This window comes from Oncorhynchus kisutch, linkage group LG12, assembly GCF_002021735.2.
Source record: "Oncorhynchus kisutch isolate 150728-3 linkage group LG12, Okis_V2, whole genome shotgun sequence".
NCBI classification, from domain to species: domain Eukaryota; kingdom Metazoa; phylum Chordata; class Actinopteri; order Salmoniformes; family Salmonidae; genus Oncorhynchus; species Oncorhynchus kisutch.
The window spans coordinates 53,933,313-53,954,334 of NC_034185.2; the positions used below are offsets into that span (position 1 = coordinate 53,933,313).

General features: G+C 43.0%; 1 protein-coding gene and 2 non-coding genes across 4 annotated transcripts; 2 read left to right on the plus strand and 1 right to left on the minus strand.

The window, feature by feature from the left end:
• The first annotated feature begins 1,169 nt into the window (after window positions 1-1,169).
• LOC109901249 (transcription factor btd) lies at window positions 1,170-16,961 on the plus strand. 2 transcript variants are annotated; one of them, XM_031837831.1, is made up of 8 exons: window positions 1,170-1,358; window positions 4,821-4,930; window positions 5,164-5,275; window positions 5,447-5,604; window positions 8,243-8,333; window positions 8,618-8,742; window positions 14,863-14,956; window positions 15,437-16,961. In XM_031837831.1, exons 2-8 carry the CDS (start codon window positions 4,850-4,852, stop codon window positions 16,444-16,446), a joined length of 1,671 nt encoding a protein of 556 aa, XP_031693691.1. In that variant the 5' UTR covers window positions 1,170-1,358; window positions 4,821-4,849; the 3' UTR covers window positions 16,447-16,961. The 2 variants fall into 2 exon arrangements, with proteins under 2 accessions (XP_031693691.1, XP_020352881.1); XM_020497292.2 differs by lacking the exon at window positions 1,170-1,358 and adding an exon at window positions 1,789-2,311.
• Window positions 16,962-17,184: 223 nt separating this feature from the next.
• On the plus strand, window positions 17,185-17,257 carry trnak-cuu (transfer RNA lysine (anticodon CUU)). The gene has a single exon. It is a non-coding gene; the product is annotated as a tRNA-Lys (tRNA).
• A 919-nt stretch (window positions 17,258-18,176) lies between these two features.
• trnae-cuc (transfer RNA glutamic acid (anticodon CUC)) lies at window positions 18,177-18,248 on the minus strand. The gene has a single exon. It is a non-coding gene; the product is annotated as a tRNA-Glu (tRNA).
• Window positions 18,249-21,022: the final 2,774 nt, after the last annotated feature.

Sequence of the window (21,022 nt, forward strand, 5' to 3'; positions counted from 1 at the left end):
GATTGAATACCTTGTAGTAACGTCGTTGTGTGGTAGATGGGATATTCTGTCTGTTCCTTCCTAACCTGCGTTTGCAGCTGCGGTCACTAACTCAACGGCTAGGAGGTATTACTTCTATCGTGAATAAGAGTTCAAAGTTCATACCATTCGCAACCAAAGCTCACGCTGATGTTGGCTTCGTTCTGTAGTTATTATCTGAACCATTCTGACATAGGACCCTCGTCCTACCTCCCCGGAACAGGAAGTTATGTTGTCGTCAAGGCTTTATATAGAAAGGGAGAAAAGGGGTGTGTTTCATAGTTTACAAGCTTTGTCTCTTCACGTGGACGGGCCACTGAGTGAGCAGCCCTATCTTATGAAAACCCACATCTCACATTTTAGAAGCTAAAATCACATTTCATCCCATCACAAATAATTTCATGTTCAAACATTTAAATTGAACAACAATTTCATGTGAATCCGATAACTCTGATGTGCACACTTTCCACTTTAGAGTTTATGTCATCTTATCATTGATGAGAATGTCTCAGATGACAACCGAACTGACATCATATTCATTAAGTACCACCGCATATGTTCAATTGTTCGGATTACCATGACACATCCCACATTTTTTTATTGTCCCACCAAGATTTACATGCTAAAATCAACACTGGCTGTTGCTCATCTGGCCTTGGTGAACCTCATCTGTTTACTTGAAGGATGAGGCTTGAAGAGACGATTGGCTGTTTTGTATTCTAGGGACTCTAGTGAATAGACTGGACCCCAGTTTTATGGACACGATTGTTCTGCCTGTACAGCGCAATATTTGAATTGATTTTATATTTGTAGCACATAGTGTCCAATGGCTCCATTTAAAGTAATTTGACGATATTTGTCAGGCAGGCCATATGCATTTGTTTGGCACAGGTCAAGGCTGGCCCTTGGGCTGATTTACATGTGTAAAAGGTGCAACTGGCTCATCATCATTAGGTTAATCTATATAGGTTGTTTACAGCTGGATTTCCCAAACTTGGCCCTGTGCCCCCCTGGGTGCATGTTTTGTTTTTATCCCCCTAACACTACACAGCTGATTCAAATAACCAACTCATTATCAAGCCTTGATTATTTGAATCAGCTGTGTAGTGCTATGGAAAAAAAACAAGAATGTGCACCCAGGGGGAACCCCAGAACTGAGTTTGAAACCCTGGCTTACAGGTATGCCAGACCAAGTTTACATTGTGTTAAACTATTCTCACCTATAGGCCTACAGTGTATTGCACTGCAGTGAATGGAGTGGGGAAAGTAGAAAGTGTTACTGGGTATTTACACCTCAGTGCCCCATAAAATAACACCATATATAAATTCTACAGACCATGGTGAGTTATCCCAACCCCACTTTTACTTTGGCACATAGAATAGTTTTCTCTATAAACCAATATGTAATTTGTATGCCTTTAGTGTATTGCATTGGGACCAATGGAGTAGAGTGTTTCTGGGCATATAGAAATTACACTCGTATATATTCTACAGACACTAGTGAGTAATCGCAACCCCACCTTTACGTCGGCATCTAGAATAGTTCTCTCTATAAACCAATATGTATTTCATATACAATGTATTGTATCGGGGGGATTTATTTGACATTGGAACATCTTTTAAAACCCACATTTAATACAAATGTCACTTAAATATAAACAAATTGACTCATTATTTTTCATATCATGAATAAATACAGGTTAATGACACTTTTCGACTATTACGTGAGGAACTTTTATTTAGAACGTTTCCTAAATTCCGTGACCCGGAAATAATTTGTTTTTGTGTTGCTGACGAGAGGCTGGTAGTACAGAAGAAGAAACTGCAGCTACAGAGCTAGTCAACTACTGCTTTTAGGCCACTATTTATGTTGAATCACTTCGTCCAACTTAGTCGTTGTCGATATTTGAAGTGAACGTGATTCAATATATCCAATATACATCGCATGAGACTGTATTTATCGACTTTTAGTGCTCGCGAGCCAGTCGTTCAAAAATGTCGAGTCGCCTTGCGTTCCAGACACAGCTAGCTTCCATTATGGAGGTATTGGCCAATGCAGCCGTGGCAGAAATCTGTAAACTAGTAGACGACGATTATGCGGTTGTAAGTTTGCAAATGTCACAATGCCAAAGGGAGAACAAAGGTTTGAAGCGAAAGCTGAATCTTCTCGAGTTGAAGATGGCCCGTGGTTACGCCGAACGAAGACTACGGGAAAGCGCAATGAACAGCCGTCCCAACAGCAGAGTTCATATCAACACCAATGAGAAATTCAGAGGGTCGTCTTCATCAACTGGTAAGAAGACTGTAATGCCATACCATATCTGATCGGATACTAGTTTATTTGATTACCCTGCTGATAAAGTCAATTTAAAAAACACCCCTGGAAAATAAGTCTGGGTGCCATGGCCAAAATATCATACGTTATTTTATTTTTGACGGTATGACGACATTTGACGGTTCTGAATAATACAAGTTCTAAATATACTTTCTGGGAGGAACATAAAAAAACATGTTTTTAATGGACTTTGTCCATTCTTATTGTTTTATACTGTTAAATCAAACTAGCCAAAAATAATAGAAGGACAACTGATAGTAAAGTAGTCATTTTTGTAGAACATTTACATAGGAATCAAAGTCCTATTTTGTAGCCTCAAACTCTGGTACTCGAATTGTTTCCATTTGTATAGTTATTTGTTAATTTCCAGCATTTTAATCAATTCATTTCCTGCACCAACTTATAATTATGTAACGTTTCTTGTCTTCGTATGCCTCTATTTTGTGAAACAGTACATTCATGTGCACTCAAATCCAAACCTATTTGATTGTTTTCCAGACCTCAAAATGTGTCTTCTGATGGGATTTAAGCATTGACATGGACTCAGAACATCAATTTTCGTTGTTCCTCTATGAATAATAATATTGAGAATAAAAAATCAAACCAGGGGGAAAAAAATTCTGAATTCGGGAAAATATGAAAGATAGTTTCTTAGGACTTATTGCTTAGATAAACAACTGAGGGTCTGTGGTATATGGCCAATATACCGCAGATGAGGGCTGTGCTCCGCATGACACAATGCAGAGTGCCTGGATACAGCCCTTAGCCGTCATATACCACAAACCCCCAAGGTGCCTTATTGCTATTATAAACTGGTTACCAATGTTATTAGATGAGTAAAAATAAATGCTTTGTCGTACCTGTGGAATACGGTCTGATATATCACAGCTTTCAGCCAATCAGCATTCAGGGCTCAAAAAGGTTGGAGACCCCCGGGCTTACCCTTTTCCTAACCATAACCTAATTCTCCTAACCTGCTGGGTAAGTTCTCCTAAAAATGTTGACAAGCTGTATCCCTTCTAGACAAAACTCTTGTCCACCTGTAGTTGTTGACTTGTTGTGCTAGAAAGTTAGTTAGCTAGCAGTTTTCAGTTTTCCATTTTTTATCGCCAGTTAGAAAATTGCTGATTGCCATAATTTTTTTGAGTCATTACTCAATTATTTAATGTAGCAAATAAAACATTAAAATAGGATTATAGAAGTTAGTCAACATTTTTTACATTTTACTGCCCAGCCCGACTGGAAAACAATCAACTTGTGTGATATTGACATTTCCCCACCCCCCATTGGGGCTACATATAGAGTCTTTGGGGCCACCTACACGGAGTGTACAAAACAGGAAGCTGAATTCACAGTCATGTTCGTGGAACCATTCCTGGACGATCTTATTCTTGTGGTATGGGGCATTATCCTGCTGGGAAAAAATATTCACAGATGGATACACTGCTGCAATGAAGGGATGCACCTGATTGGCAACGATGTTCAGATATCCTGTGGCATTCAAACGTTGCTACGCTTTTATCAAGGGACCCAATGTGTGCCATGAAAACACACCCCACACTATCACACCACCACCACCAGTCTGCAATGTTGACACGCGGTATGATGGATGCATGAACTCGTGTTTTTTTCCCATACCCTAGTCCTCTCATCAATGTAAAGCAGCAGGAACCCGGGATTCATCAGACCAGGCAATGTTTTTCCACTTCTCCAGTGTCCAGTGTTTTTGTTCCTTAGCCCACTTGCAACCACAGTTTCTTGTATTTTGCTGAGAGAAGTGGAACTCTATAAGGTCGTCAGCTGCCATACCCTATTCGTGTCACGGACCAACGAGTTGCGCTTTCTTTTATCGGTCTTTGGGCACCGACGTTGTAGTGGACTGTCAGTTGACTAACTGTCGCCCGTCTGTTTCTCTGCACAATTTGTGTCAGCCTCCTTTGTCCTCTCATCTTTGACCACTGGCATGCCTTTGGGTGGTGGACCATTCTTGACACACACGGGAAACTGTTGTGTGAGAGAACCCAGCAACGTTGCAGTTCTTGACACACTCAAGTCGTTGCTCCTGGCACCTGCTACCATACCCCATTAAAGGCACTTCAATATTTTGTCTTGCTCATTCATCCTCTGAATGGCACATATACACAATCCATGTCTCAATTGTCTGAAGGCTTATAAAAATATTTTTTTAACCGGTCTCCTTACCTTCATCTACACTGATAGACGTGGATTTAACAGGAGTCATCAATTAGGGATCATAGCTTTCACCTGGATTTACCTGGTCAGTCTGTCATGGAAAGAGCATGTTCCTAATGTTTTGTACACTCACTGTATACAGTCATTTGGACGCACCTTTGTTTTGGTCATTAAAATCTGACAAAGCACATCTAGGCCAATGTGACCTCGAGTCAGCCTGCAATTTTTTTACAAGTAATTTTTTTTTAAATACAAAAACGTTTTTTTATCGTAGGTGGTGTCTATGACATACAGCTAGATCCCATGGGGATGTGGTCAGGAGGCCCTGGAGCCAATAATGATCACAACAGTTCCCAGATGCATCCCAACCCCATCCGAGACAAGGTGAGTTCAAGAAACCTATCCTGTAATACTGGTTGTCATAGTCTTACACAGTTCAAGAAAACAAATATACTTGGTGGCTAACTGTTATATTCCATTATAGCATAGTCCTACAGTACACAATGGCCCATTTGAACCATTTTGAGCACTTGGCAGCATTTGTCACCAGTAGGTCATTATCAACCATGTTGTGGTGTATATTTACGCGGTTAATTCCCGACTTTTCGGTCTTCCAGTCGCCAGATCTGCAGCTTGTGGAGCCTGAGTCTCTGCTGGTCAAAGAGGAGAGGATGGAGGATCCCCTTGGAGACACAGAGGCAGACGACATACCACTGATTGGAGAGGACGGTGAGTGTGTTAGTCCGTCTCAACTTTGGTTGCTGTGTTGCAGATACTGTAATTACTCACCCCATGCATTTGATCAACATCAAGGCTCCATTCTCACACTACTCAACCTGGCCATACCTTTGACTTGATTTAAACATTAACCTGCTTTCATTCTCTTCCTCTCTCTTCCAGGACTGGTGGAGTGTGGACCTCGTGGAGGCAGCGGTAGAACCGGCCCTGGGGACACCACATCCCATCCACCTGCTTCAGCCCATGGCCCAGAGCAGGCCATCCAACCTCAGCACCCCGAGCAGCAGCAGCAGGGCCCCAGGAACAGGCACCGTGTGGAGGTCAGTGGCTCGGCACCTCTCCTTAAGTCTGACAGTGAACCCCAACACGCAGGACTGCTGCACCAACCCCACCCTGCTGAGCTTGATATGTACAGTGGGGATGACGACAGAGGGGACGGTCTGGGGCCGCTTGTGTCGTTCTTTAATGAGAGCAGCCAGGCAGAGACGCCTGGGGCCGGGCAGCCATCTTGTTCTTACAGCACAGTCGCAGCCGCGTCGTTTCAGTCCGGGCACCGCCGTCCACTTCCTGCTTCGGTCACCATCCACCGCCATCTCCCGGGGAACCGAGAGGAGGTTCTGAACATTGACTCGGAGGAGGAGGAGGAAGGGAAGGCGCCTCTGGAGAAGTGGGGCCGTGACAGTGGAATGTCTGCAATGTTTGGGGGAGGAGGAAGGTTCCCGGGTAACCATGGCAACATGACCGCCCCGTCACAATCTCGCTCCATCAGTGACATTGCGATGCCGTCGACTTCTGACGCGAACGGGTGGGCACATGGCGGCGGGGGCAGAAACACTGGCAGCGGCAACACTGGCTTCCCCCTGACAAGGGACGGCAAGGTCCCCCACAGGACCAGTGCCCGGGAGAAACTGTTCATCTGCAACTTCTGCGGCAAGGCGTTCAACCGGCCCAAGAAAGTAGAGATCCACCTGAGGACCCACACGGGGGAGAGGCCGTTCAGATGCAACACCTGTGGGAAGATGTTCTCCGAGGCTGGCAACCTGAAGAAGCACCAGAGGGTCCATACAGGGGAGAAACCCTTCCACTGTGAGCTCTGTGGGAAAGGATTTGCCTGGATACGCAACCTCAAGACCCACCACGAGAGGAACCATCCAGACGTATATCCCCCGGACATGAGCCCTAGTTTTATCCAACCTGCACTACTGCCCACTCATATGGTCAAGTGCCACAAAGAAGAACATAGGAAAATTACGGTTGGCCCAGAACAGAGCAGCACGGCTGGCCCTTAAATGTACACTGAGGGCTAATATCAAAAACATGCATGTCAATCTCTACTGGCTCAAAGTAGAGAGATTTACTGCATCACTACTTGTCTTTGTGAGCGGTATTGACATGTTGAAAGCACCAAACTGTCCGTTCAGACAGCTAACACAGCACAGACACGCCTACATACCCCAAAAGACATGCCACCAGGGGTCTCTTCACAGTCCCCAAGTCCAGAACACACTCTGGGAAATGCTCAGTACTACATAGATGGAACTCTCTTCCACATCAAGTAACTCAAGCGAGCAGTAAAATCTGATAAAAAATAAAATAAAAAATAAAAAAATGGATTAAACAACACCATATGGCACAACGCAGATTGTGAAGAGACGAGCGCATATGCTAACACGCACTCTACTCAGACATGCATTGTAATATTGTAGATGTGTTATTATATTTTGTGATTTTAATTGTTTTAATCCTGTTTGGCCCCCCCTGGGCAGCAGCTAGTGGAGATCCTAATAAATACGAATATAAATTAGCTTCACCTAGGGTGGGGCGGGGGCCCTAACTTACTCATTTAGTTTTTCTTACTCATTAAGCGAATCAAGTTTCCGCTGTGTTTTAGAAACCAGCCTAATGTTTCTAGCCAGGAGGATTCAACCTTATGAATAATTTGACAAACTAACAAACTTAACACTGCTCTCGGGTCAGTCATCATGAACTCATGATGGAGGCCCTGATAGATGGGTACGCGTGGAAATATTCCTGGGTATGATGGGTGCTTTTGATTATGTACATAGGACATTTCATATCAGTGGACTAAGGAAGGGTGAATATCTGACCCAAAATAATCTACCGATAAGTTATTTGTGGTAAATGTCAACCTTAAAGAGTAAATCTGGAGTGAATGATGCTGGTTAGCTTTGTGTACATATCTAAAATTGTACTGTATATCTAACACTAAAGGGGATTTTTGACATTGGACAAATTCACTTTGTAAATAAGTTATTTAATGCCAGTTTATGAATGAGTGGCAGTTTTACTATAACAATCTTTCCCCTTAAGAGTCAACATGTATTACAATGTCTCTGTTTTTCTACATATGGAACTATTATGAATAAAATACATTCCTTACACTGAGGTTTCTGTCATTATTGAAATGAATAGGCAATAGTGGTTTATATGGCGGACAAAGGAAAGTTGAATGGATTCAAACGATTGACCAATAAGAAAAGCTGTACTGGAGCTGCTTGAAAGTGTGACACAGAAACATCTCCCACCACCTGCAAGAACACTCATAAATAGTTAATATTTGTTTAATCCATATTGAGCAAGACACGTTTGTTAATCTTCCAATAAATTCTTAATGTCACTTAATATTTTAAAGAAATTATATCAAATCACTCAAACCCATAAGGTCACAATAACAACAATAGTTAATTGGAGAGGTCCAATATTAAAAGGTTCTGAGTAACAGACATCCATTCGCTAATCAGATGATGCAACAAGATAAATATCAAACATCTATAGCTACATAAAATACTTGTTGCATACATGTAAGATGTACACAATTTATAATCATTGGTCCATAGATTTAGTCCAGTCACACAGTGTGTGATTTAGAAAGGAGTACGATTCATTGCATAATAGTAATTGTGATATCTAATTCCTGGTCCGTCCCTGTGTTTCCAGTCTGCAGCGGTGGAGGACAGAGACCCTGACATCCTGCTGATCAAGGTGGAGGATCTGGACCCACGGGGTGGAGGACTCAGCATCCAGGAGGGTGAGTGGAGACTACAGGGGTGGAGGGCTGGGTGCGGTGAGAGTGGGTAGTGGTGCTAACAGCAGGACTTGGTAATCAAGGGGTTAGACCAATGACACAAGGCTACTTAGATCCCATGTAAAGACTACGCTGTTGCATCCATCCCTGCCTGTTCCAGAGCATAATGCTTTGAAAACATGTTATCATGGCATTGACATTCCCCAAGTTTAGCTTCATCGTGAGATCTCCCATTGATTTCAACAACAGCCAGTGGTGTGATTGTGACACTGTGTTCTCTTCTCAAGGGCCGGAGGAGTCCAGCAGAGACAACTACAGAGGAGGAGCATTACCCCTGGAGGCCACCCACCACAACTCACCCCCAGACCACACCCACCACCACCCCGGGACGACCAGGCACCACACCACGGAGGTCAGCTATGGCCGTGTGTCGTACGAGAACCACCCCCTTCCGCTGTGGACGAATGGGGGCAGTGGTGGTTGTGGTGACGCTAGTGTCCCAGGACCGTCCTCCCTCAACCTCTCCTACCCAGCAGGCCCAGGCATGCTGATCATGGGAGGGAGGATGGGGCCTGCTGGCTCTGAGATAGGTCAGCACAGGGGTTTCACTGTAGAAAGCTCCGGAAGCTTCTCAGGTTCTATGGGTTCTAGAGAGGGGTCAGACATGGCTGGTTATGATGTCGGAATGGGGGGGTCGGACGGGGCACAGGGAGGTCAGGAGACGTACAAATGCGGTAGGAAAAAAGTGGTAAGAAAGAAGGCATACCTCTGCAAGTTCTGCGGTAAAGGGTTCTCCTCCCCGGCTAATCTAGAACCGCACCTTAGAACCCACACGGGCGAGAGGCCGTTTGGGTGCATGGTGTGCGGGAAGCACTTCTCTCAGTACTGGAACCTTAAGATCCACAAGAACGTTCACACGGGGGAGAGGCCATACGCCTGCCCGCTCTGTGGGGAACGCTTTGCCGACCCTAGCAACCTAAAGAAACACCAGAAACGACATCATCCTCAGCAGTAGTACTACGACATCATCCTCAGCAGTAGTACTACAGGGGAGAGGGAAAAAATATCAGGATTAACTCTTGGCTGTTAATATAGACACTTAGTATTAGGAAAGGGGCTTAGGGAAGGGTTGTTAGTGAAATTTCTCGTGGACAGATGCTCGAGCGTCTGAAGCAATTACGCAATATTTTAATTCTGGGTGTCCGAGATTAGTGTAGTTAGGGTAATTTTGTCTTTGTCTTTTCTTTCTTATCTGATCAAGACAGTCCTTAATTTGATCATTTTTTTCCCGGGAGTCCTATAGCTGGTGATGGTAATAGGCATATTTACAGTTGAAGTCGGAAGTTTACATACACTTAGGTTGGAGTCATTAAAACTAATTTTTCAACCACTCCACAAATTTCTTGTTAACAAACTATAGTTTTGGTAAGTCGGTTGGGACATCTACTTTGTGCATGACACAAGTAATTTTTCCAACAATTGTTTACAGATTATTTCACTCTATCACAATTCCAGTAGGTCAGAAATTTACATAAAGGCACAATTGACTGCCTTTAAACAGCTTGGAAAATTCCAGAAAATGATGTCATGGCTTTAGAAGCTTCTGATAGGCTAATTGAGATCATTTGAGTCATTGGAGGTGTACCTGTGGATGCATTTCAAGACCTACCTTCAAACTCAGTGCCTCTTTGCTTGACATCATGGGAAAATCAAAAGAAATAAGCCAAGACCTCAGAGAAAAAATTGTAGACCTCCACAAGTCTGGTTCATCCTTGGGAGCAATTTCCAAATGTCTGAAGGTACCACGTTCATCTGTACAAGCAATAGTATGCAAGTATAAACACCATGGAACCAGGCAGCCGTCATACCGCTCAGGAAGGAGACACGTTCTGTCTCCTAGAGATGAACGTACTTTGGTGCGAAAAGTGCAAATCAATCCCAGAACAACAGCAAAGGACCTTGTGAAGATGCTGAGGAAACGGGTACAAAAGTATCTATATCCACAGTAAAACAAGACATATATCGACAACTTGAAAGGCCGCTCAGCAAGGAAGAAGCCACTGCTCCGAAACCGCCATAAAAAAGTCAGACTACGGTTTGCAACTGCACATGGGGACAAAGATTTTACTTTTTGGAGAAATGTCCTCTGGTCTGATAAAACAAAAATAGAACTGTTTGGCCATAATGACCATCGTTATGTTTGGAGGAAAAAGGGGGAGGCTTGCAAGCCGAAGAGCAACATCCCAACCATGAACCACGGGGGTGGCAGCATCATATTGTGGGGGTGCTTTGCTGCAGGAGGGACTGGTGCACTTCACAAAATAGATGGCTTCATGAGGAAGGACAATTATGTTGAGATATTGAATCAACATCTCAAGACATAAGTTTAAGCTTGGTCGCAAATGGGTCTTCCAAATGGACAATGACCCCAAGCATACTCCCAATGTTGTGGCAAAATCGCTTAAGGACGACAAAGTCAAGGTATTGGAGTGGCCATCACAAAGCCCTGACCTCAATCCTATAGAAAATGTGTGGGCAGAACTGAAAAAGCATGTGCGAGCAAGGAGGCCTACTAACCTGAGTCAGTTACATCAGCTCTGTCAGGAGGAATGGGCCAAAATTCACCCAACTTCTTGTGGGAAGCTTGTGGAAGGCTACCCGAAACGTTAGACCCAAGTTAAACAATTTAAAGGCAATGCTACCAAATACTAATTGAGTGTATGTAAACTTCTGACCCACTGGGAATGTGATGAAGAAATAAAAGCTGAAATAAATCATTCTCTCTACTATTATTATGACATGTCACATTCTTTATAATAAAGTGGTGATCCTAACTGACCTAAGACAGGGAATTTTTACTAGGATTAAATTCAGGAATTGTGAAACTGAGTTTAAATGTATTTGTTTAAGGTGTATGTTAACGTCTGACTTCAACTGTATTTGTTTTCTACTCACAAAGCTGTATGAAAATGATATGTGGTGAGAATAGTTAATGTTTGATTCCCCTTGTAACACCAAGGTAGAGGTTCAGCATACACCAAAAACCAGTAAATGGGTTGAAGTAACCATATTTGTTAGCAGTAAACATGTAAATATCTTGTTAGGTGATGGTACACATTTCTTGGGGGAGTCCAAAATGCTCTACGCTTGTAGGGATAAGTCTATTGTGTCACAATTCTGTGAAACTTTGATCGATGTCCTTATCTTGTAATGTTAAAAGAAGATTAAAGTTTTTTTTTTGCAAAAACGATGAATGAATTAATGTGGTTATTAACATTACATTACTCCATCACAGGACATTCAATTTCCTAAACTGTGACACAATATCAATATCTTAAAGAGCATTCATCACATCCACAATATATGCCTAAAATGGAAATCAAATAATTACTACTTAAAGACTTTCTCCGGTACTTTTGTATACTTTTTAGCCAGTAGTTCTGAAAGTAGCACCCACGAGCCAAATGTGGTCCCGGGAAAATTGCGTTCTACATCACAAATGTGCAGGTGTGTGCACCCATGTCATTGCTCTCTTTCGCTTTACTTTGTGTGCGTCTCGCTAGCTGTCACTCAAGTGGCGAGGGGCTGAATCTTATTGGTTGAAATTCAAATTGCTTGGGGGCTGGCCCACGTGGTGGTAAATGTAGGGAAAACGGCGCCACCCAGCTTCCAGAAAACGGCCACTTTCAAACTAGGGATTTTGTGGATAATTGAGGTAAAATAGTCATTCTGCTCATAGATTATGCGTGTATGAACTACACATTGACACATCCAGCCCAAAGCGGAAGGTTAAAAAAAAACGATGTACCCGCCAGTACCAGAGCATGTCTTTTAACAAATTTACTCATTTTAATGAATTATTATTTATTGCCACGGAAGTCAAAACGGTGAATTAGACTTTCCTAAATATATGTTTTATTTACAGTACACTGAGTATACAACAAATTAGGAACAGCAGCTCTTTCCATGACAGACTGACCAGGTGAAGGCTATGATCCCTTATTGTTGACACCTGTCAAATCCACTTCCATCAGTGTAGCTAAAGGGGAGGAGACAGGTTAAATAATTATTTTTAAGCCTTGAGATAATTTAGACATGGATTGTGTTTGTATGTCATTCAGAGGGACACATTGAGGTTGTTCTGAAGGCAAAAGGTGGTGCAACAGAATATTACAGTAACACCTCTAAATCAAATCCAATTGTATTGTTCTCGTACACATATTTAGCAGATGTTATCGTGGGTGTAGCGAAATGCTTATATTTATAGCTCCAACAGTATAGTAATACCTAACAATACAAAACAAATCATTTAAAATTCCCCAAAAGAAAATGAAAGGGATTAAGAAATATAGAAATATTAGAACAAGTAATGTCAGAGTCCGGGAATATAAATCTATATGTATATAATGGTGTGTATAGACATTATGGACAGTATATGAATAGAAAAGGTGTGCAGTAGTAGTTATATAGGATGAGCCTTGACTAGAATATAGTATATACATATGAAGTGGGTAAAACAGTATGTAAAGATGATTAAAGTGACCAGTATTCAATGAGTATTTACATAGGGCAGCAGTCTCTAAGGTGCAGGGTAGAGTACTGGGTGGTAGCCGGCTAGTTACAGTGACTAAGGTTCAGGGCAGGGTACTGGGCGAAGGCCGGTTAGTGATGACTATTTAACAGTCCGATGGCCTGGAGATACAGTGGCTTGCGAAAGTATCCCCCCCCCCTCTGGAATTAAAAATTTTTTTGGGGGGGTTTGTATCATTTGATTTTTAAATAAGAAATTGTAACTTTTATTTAACTAGGCAAGTCAGTTAAGTACAAATTCTGATTTTCAATGACGGCCTAGGAACAGTGGGTTAACTGCCTGTTCAGGGGCAGAACGACAGATTTGTACCTTGTCAGCTCGGGGATTTAAACTTGCAACCTTCCGGTTACTAGTACAACACTCTTAACCACTAGGCTACCCATGCCTACCACTTTGAAGATGCAAAATATTTTTTATTGTGAAACAAACAAGAAATAAGACAAAAAAATGGAAAACTTGAGCGTGCATAACTATTCACCCCCAAAGTCAATACTTTGTAGAGCCACCTTTTGCAGCAATTACAGCTGCAAGTCTCTTGGGGTATGTCTCTATAAGCTTGGCACATCTAGCCACTGGGATTTTAGCCCATTCTTCAAGGCAAAACTGCTCCATCTCCTTCAAGTTGGATGGGTTCCGCTGGTGTACAGCAATCTTTAAGTCATACCACAGATTCTCAATTGGATTGAGGTCTGGGCTTTGACTAGGCTATTCCAAGACATTTAAACGTTTCCCCTTAAACCACTTGAGTGTTGCTTTAGCAGTATGCTTAGGGTCATTGTCCTGCTGGAAGGTGAACCTCCGTCCCAGTCTCAAATCTCTGGAAGAATGAAATAGGTTTCCCTCAAGAATTTCCATGTATTTAATGCCATCCATCATTCCTTCAATTCTGACCAGTTTCCCAATCCCTGCCGATGAAAAACATCCCCACAGCATGATGCTGCCACCACCATGCTTCACTGCAGGGATGGTGTTGTCGGTGTGATGAGAGGTGTTTGATATCCCCCAAAAATAAATGTTTGTCTCAACTGACCCAGAGTACCTTCTTCCATATGTTTGAGTCTCCCACATGCCTTTTAGCGAACACCAAACGTGTTTGCTTTTTTCTTTAAGCAATGGCTTTTTTTCTGGCCACTCTTCCGTAAAGCCCAGCTCTGTGGAGTGTATGGCTTAAAGTGGTCCTATGGACAGATACTCCAATCTCCACTGTGAAGCTTTTCAGCTCCTTCAGGGTTATCTTTGGTCTCTTTGTTGCCTCTCTGATTAATACCCTCCTTGCCTGGTCTGTGAGTTTTGGTGGGCGGCCCTCTCATGGCAGGTTTGTTGTGGTGCCATATCCTTTCAATTTGAAAGAAATATGGATTTAATGGTGCTCCGTGCGATGTTCAAAGTTTATGATATTTTTTTTATAACTCAACCCTGATCTGTACTTCTCCACAACTTTGTCCCTGATCTGTTTGGAGAGCTTATTGGTCTTCATGGTGCCACTTGCTTGGTGGTGTTGCAGACTCTGGGGCCTTTCAGAACAGGTGTATATATATTGAGACCATGTGAAAGATCATGTGACACTTAGAATTCACACGGGTAGACTTTATTTAACTAATTATGTGACTGCTGAATGTTACAGATTGTAATGCAACAGAATAGGAAAAATGCCAAGGGGGGGGGGGGATACTTTTGCAAGGCACTGTAGAAGCTGTTTTTCAGTCTCGGTCCCAACTTTGATGCACCTGTACTGTCTCCGCCATCTTGATGGTAGTGGGGTGAACAGGCCGTGGCTCGGGTGGCTGAGGTCCTTGATGATCTTCTTGGCCTTCCTGTGACACTGTGTGCTGTAGATGTCCTGGAGGGCAGGCAGTGTGCCCTCGGTGATGCATTGGACTGATCGCTATCTATCTAGTGTTTGGTTAATCTCATAGGCTCTTTCTCCTCTCTTCTTCCTAGCCTGCAGCTCCTGAATCAACTCCATCAACACTAAGACTGGGACAGAACCTGGGAAGTATCACAGCAACAGGAGGACCTGACCTGGCAGCAGAATGTAAGTGGAGAATGAAAATAAACCAGGAATGCATGACAACCGTGTCTGCGCCCACCAGACAGTGTCACTGAGCCACTCACTTTTATATTAGTTTACTAAAAGCTATTTTCTTAATGAGAGAAACGAGGCCAGTTCTGACCCCTTTTAAGTTGAATGCACTAACTGTAAGTCGCCTTGGATAAGAGTGTCTGCTAAATCAGGGTCCTGATCCAGGGTCCCTTAGGTGCACTTTTTGGTTTTCCCCTAGCACTACACAGCTGTTTCAAATAGTCAACGCTTGATGATACGTTGGTTATTTGAATCAAGGGCAAAAACCAGAACGTGCATCCGGGGTTTGGGTGAGTTTGGGAAACCATTCCTCAAATGTACATGTAAAAGGCTTCTCTAGCTTATCATCCTTTACCATGTCTTTAAACTCAGATTGAGCGTCTGAACTAGTATTTAAAATAAGCATGCACCTTTTCTATGATCCTTATCCAGGTACTGGGGAGTCCTCAAGACCCACACTTCCCGCCCCTGCCTCACAAAAATGTATTGGAACCACCAGTCCCGCAGCGAGCCTAGGTAATAAAGCCAATATGCCCAAGGGAGCGCCAGACAACACAACTCCAACCCAGACCACACAGCAGCTCAGCAAACAGAGAGCAGCCAACACGCTAGGCTCTGAGTACTCAATGTTTGAGCTGGAGACCTTCTTCACGCGCTGGGCCCCAGACACATCGGCATCAACATCGCCCTCCGGTGGTCCCTCGTGCTCCTACACCGACAACACTACAGACACTGACCCAGACTGCCTCATTGTCGACCCAGAGCCTCAGCCCCAGCTCCCCTCAGCTCCCGTCAGGCCCACAGGGGAGGGTGTGCCTTTCTCTGGGCATCAGGGAGTTCAAGCAGCCACTCTGGGTGTAGGTGGGGGCATCCAGGGGCATCCCACATGGAGCAGGGCAGCCATTTTGAGAGCATCTCAACAAGCACATCAGCGGCAGCTTCAACGACGCCTCAGAGCACAGCAGCTACAACAGACTCACCTAGAAAACCCAACTACCTCCACCACCAACAGTACAAGTACCGGTATGTCTTCCCAATCCCTTCACTCCCTGGTAGGTCTACCGCCAGGGAGAGGGGCCACGGCCAAAGGCTTTGCCCACATCGAGGTGACCCTGGCTGGGCAGCAGGCAGCCCAGCTGGCCCAGCAGCACTGTGATGCGGCCGGAAGGAGAAAGAGCTACGTGTGCCGAGCCTGCGGTAAGGCCTTCACCGGTCAGTCCAACCTGGAGGCTCACCAGAGGGTACACACAGGGGAGAAGCCGTTCAAGTGTGCCACCTGTGGGAAGATGTTCTCTGAGGCTGGCAACCTGAAGAAGCACCAGAGGGTCCATACGGGGGAGAAACCCTTTGCCTGTAGCCACTGTGGGAAGCGCTTCGCCTGGATATGCAACCTCAAGACGCACCAGCAGTCAGTCTGTGGAGATGGAGGAGGAGGGGTGTGAGGCATAGAATTAGAATCAGTAGACTGGATGGACATGGTACTAAAATCTGCAATAGAATATTGCTGACACAGACATCAATGGGAATTCCTTCTAATTGTAATAATGTGAGATGACAATCCCCCAAACCTCCAAAACAAACACTACAATATAAAGGAAATGTAGAAGGGATTAGCGGAAAGTTGTCTTTACAGGTGACACTTTTTCCCTTTGTTCAGATCGTTGTTACAGTAGTTAAAGTAAGGGGCTTGTAATTGTATGGCCGACACACTATGTTAGGCGATTCTTAGATAAAGTATCTTTATTTGAAACTGAAATGTGGAATTAATATCGAATATCATGTGCATATTATATGAACAAATGTGTTCCAAGACATGTATTTTTTATATTATTAGGGTAGACCTTTTTTTTATTTGCACGATTTAACATGTACTAAATATGTGTCAATCATGCAATAGCAATGATTGTAATGTGTCCATAGACAGTGGCATCAAAATAAACATATTTTCTTAACACAATAAGGTAGTAATTGGTACCAAATATTCACATCGAAAATGAACTATTCTGTTATTTTGTGAGACCAGCAGGTTGGTTTGAAAACCACTTTTTGTTAGTGGGTCTACAGTCATTGTGTAATATTAAATGCTACCGGAATGTGGCAGCGCGCCACAACTACTTAATTTTATTTTCAAACTTTCCCACCGTCCTTTCAAAATCATCTGCAAATACGTGTGTTGATAGGCCCGGCTAGCTCAGTCGGTAGAGCATGAGACTCTTAATCTCAGGGTCGTGGGTTCGAGCCCCACGTTGGGCGCTATTTTTTCATTTAACCTTTGGAACATCCATTAAACGGGTGGAAGTGTGTTGCGTAACGACTAATTTTGTATGTAATACATTAATCGTAGAAAATAAACGCTAGTGGTCGTGGCGTTCGGCCGGAGCAATGTGGATACTAGCATGTCAGGTAGCTAGGTTCAATACAGACATTTTTCTATAGATTCCCTTACAAATATCCTTAATATAACATACGATGCATAAATACACCACAATTACATGATGGTGAAAATATTAGCTGAGGATGGTTTCGATCCAGCCACACCTGGGTAACCTTGCTAATGTAGCAGGTGTAATATAAAATATCTGGGTTATGTGTACATCTGTAGCTCTATTCACATTGGCCAATTCTTGGTAAATGCTTCCTAGTGGTGGCTGTCGATGTTCAATTGTTGGTACATGGTGAAAAAGAACTAGCAGAGGATGGTTTCGATCCATCGACCTCTGGGTTATGGGCCCAGCACGCTTCCGCTGCGCCACTCTGCTCTTACATTTTCAAGGAAACAATTCTGTTCATAAACCTGAGGGCGCGCACACATTACTTTTATTTTGACTGCAGTATTTCTTTGCCACTTTCTTATTTTTTGCATATTATTTGTTTTATTTATTTTTATACCCATAATTTGTCATCATTACAGTTCAATACATTCATACACTTCCCTTTCACCCATTCTAAAACGATTAGCTACCTTTTCAGAAGGTAAACATTTAACAATACTCTTGTTCCACACATACAATGTGCATACAATTATACATCGGCTCTGATTTATCGCTGCATTTATGGGGTCCATTTATGTGTTCGAACATTACTAACAAAGATGTTTTATAACTAACCATTGTTTTATCTGTGTTTACAATCAGCACGCGGTTACAAGACTGAGAATGAAGAAAATAAGTAGTTCCCTGACCGGGAATCGAACCCGGGCCGCGGCGGTGAGAGCGCCGAATCCTAACCACTAGACCACCAGGGAAGGTTAAACTATGAAGACTGTTTGACTATTCATTTGTGTTACTTTCTCTGTATGACTAATGGTGGAAGATGTTTTCACAGTGAAGATGATCTTCACGTGAGCCAGCATTAAACATTTAGCGTTTTGACCATGTGTTTTAAGACCCAAACGGCGTTCCATAATAATGTATATTACTTCGCTTCAACCCCACGGAGGTGTAGGAACGCCATGAAATTATTCTACTCAGTAGAACCAATGTTACATCCGAACCCAAAGTTCTCTTTCATTTTCGTAACGGTCGCCAAACAACCTATGGGAGAGGCTGTACCAAAGAGGTCGTTCAGACAACAGAGTAGGATAACTCACATTTTAACTTAGTCCAGATGAGTCCCTAGGATGTCCTTTCAACTATGGTATACAACCATATACACAAGCAAGCTGAAAGCTAGAACTTAGATGAGGCTTCAATTGGGTTCAACAGCACCAAGAGTGGAAGGCCTTTGTATAGAACATCCATATTACTGATGGTTGATAAGTATAGGTTATATGGGTTGAGAGAGCGTACCATGTCCAACACCACAGATCCCACTGCATGTCCAACACCACAGATCCCACTGATGGTGTGGACATAACATTGAGTCTGTAGTAGGGCTTGTGTGGTAGTGTAGTCCTCATTTAACAATGCATACCTAGCTATGAAAGCCACTGAAGCAGACCGAAAGTAATTTATGTGATATATATTTTTTACAAGCAAAATTTTTATGCAAATTGCAATTCTAATATAGCATTACCAATATGAACCTCTTAACTTCTCAACCGCCTGGTAGAGCTCTGCAATTTCCTAACTAAACATAAAGTTGAAAAAAAAACTATATTGGAAGTTCTTATTAGAGTTGTTAGTAATAGGAATTGACAGTGAAATAATTTGTTCAACATGTTTTTCTAGTAGTGACAGTTAACGGTTAAGATATGGTTTTGTTTTTGTCCAAACGCACAGGTGGATTGCCACAAACAGCTGTGCACGGCCTAAAACATATCTGCCCTCCTTTCAACCCTGCCAGCTCTGTTTCTGGTAAACATCTTCAATTTATTGCAATTTCCAAGACACTGGAGAATGTAACCTACAGCTATCTAGTGTAACAGCTAGCTAGCTCCAGTCCTGCGTTTTGAGATAGATATGTTGGAGCCTCCCACGCCGATGAATGATCATGCTGCTTCTCCTACTTCGGACTCCAAGCCAAGAACTGCGATCTGTCAAGAACTGCGATCTGTCCCCCGCTATGAGAGCCAAATTCGAACGGAATAGACATCGGGCTGTGATGCTGAGGCAAGCCCGCCTGGCCAACAAACCATCGGCTGGAGAGGGGGTGAAACTTCGGCTAGAGTCGTTAAGACAGTCGACTCCGGTGGAGGGTTCTTCATTGATGAAGAAGAAGAGGAGAAGCAAAGGACCAAGAAAATGGTGAATCAACCAGGTATGTGGATTAATAATCAATTTAACATTGCTGGGGGCTTCAAGGTATTCATATCTGTTGCATAATGTAATCTCTCATATCTGTCAAGATGTGTAACAGAGAAAGATGCATTGGTGGTTCATGTGCGCTCTCTTGTGGATTCATGTCATACCACATACCAGTTGCTGAGTGGAGTCAGTTTCTTTAAATCATTTATAAATAAATAAATGATTTAAGACAATTGATGTATGGATTACTCATAGTCAAGACTGGGTTCGTGCAGATAGCCAACAATTTATGACGTTTGGAATGAGACCAACGTGAGGTAAAATAAATAAATCATTAATCAGAAGACTATTGATCAGATATGAAAATATCTGAAAGGTTATATTGGGAAATTATAACTTTGTAATCTGAATACTTTCCTTGGTGCCCCCTATTTCTTAGTTAATTACAGTTACACGATTAATTACTTTGATCGCTTTATGCTAATTACAGGGAATCTTCAATGTCTTCAATTTAATGATAGTAAAGACACGACAAAGGAATCAAAAAGTCACCCTAAGAAAAACTCACGTAGCGGCAGGATGTGGGACAGAGTAACTCTGTTCTGTGTGGAACTGAGAATAACTTAATGAATGAGTTATACAAACATATGTTATACTGTATCCACACAAACATTTATATTTTAGATGATATTTTAGCAAGATGACTTGACTGATTTGACTCAATTTGACAGTTTATAGAAACACACACAAGTAAGTACCTACATATGCTCTGGCTACATTAGTTATAGTAGTTGGGCAGCAGTACCTGAAGCCGCGCGTGTTCAATTGCTAGGGGCTGGGGTGGGTGGTGTTCTGGGCGTAGAGTAGTTTGAGTGGGTGTTTGTGTACGGCTTCTACAATAAACAGGCACTTGAAAAAACATGACTTTAGCTGTAAATCTGAGTAAAATAAACATGTCTAGTGATTGTCATGTTGGGCTACCGAGTGGCTCAGCGGTCTAAGGCACAATGCAAGAGGCATCACTGCAGTCCCTGGTTCAAATCCAGGCTGTGTCACATCCAGCTGGGATTGGGAGTCCCATAGGGCGGTGCACAATTGGCCCAGCGTCATCCAGGTTTGGCCAGGGTAGGCCGTCAATGTAAATAAGAATTTGTTCTTAACTGACTTGCCTGGTTACATAAAAATGTCCTCCCCTTTCTCTAAGCCCACACTACCTGCCCATCCCTGTATGACTGATCCATCCTGACGTTGGGTCAGAAAGACACCGTATCATGCCAACTGAAAGGTATACACAAACCAGTGTTTCCCAACTCCAGTCCTTGAGTGCCCCCAA

What these genes read in the sequence shown, in the direction of transcription:
- LOC109901249 (XM_020497292.2), top strand. Translation starts at nt 2,014, where the DNA reads ATGTCGAGTCGCCTTGCGTTCCAGACACAGCTAGCTTCCATTATGGAG. An exon ending in CCAACCCCATCCGAGACAAG is followed by an intron (nt 4,931 to 5,163) that starts GTGAGTTCAAGA and finishes TCGGTCTTCCAG; the next exon opens with TCGCCAGATCTGCAGCTTGT. An exon ending in ACCTGACCTGGCAGCAGAAT is followed by an intron (nt 14,957 to 15,436) that starts GTAAGTGGAGAA and finishes ATCCTTATCCAG; the next exon opens with GTACTGGGGAGTCCTCAAGA.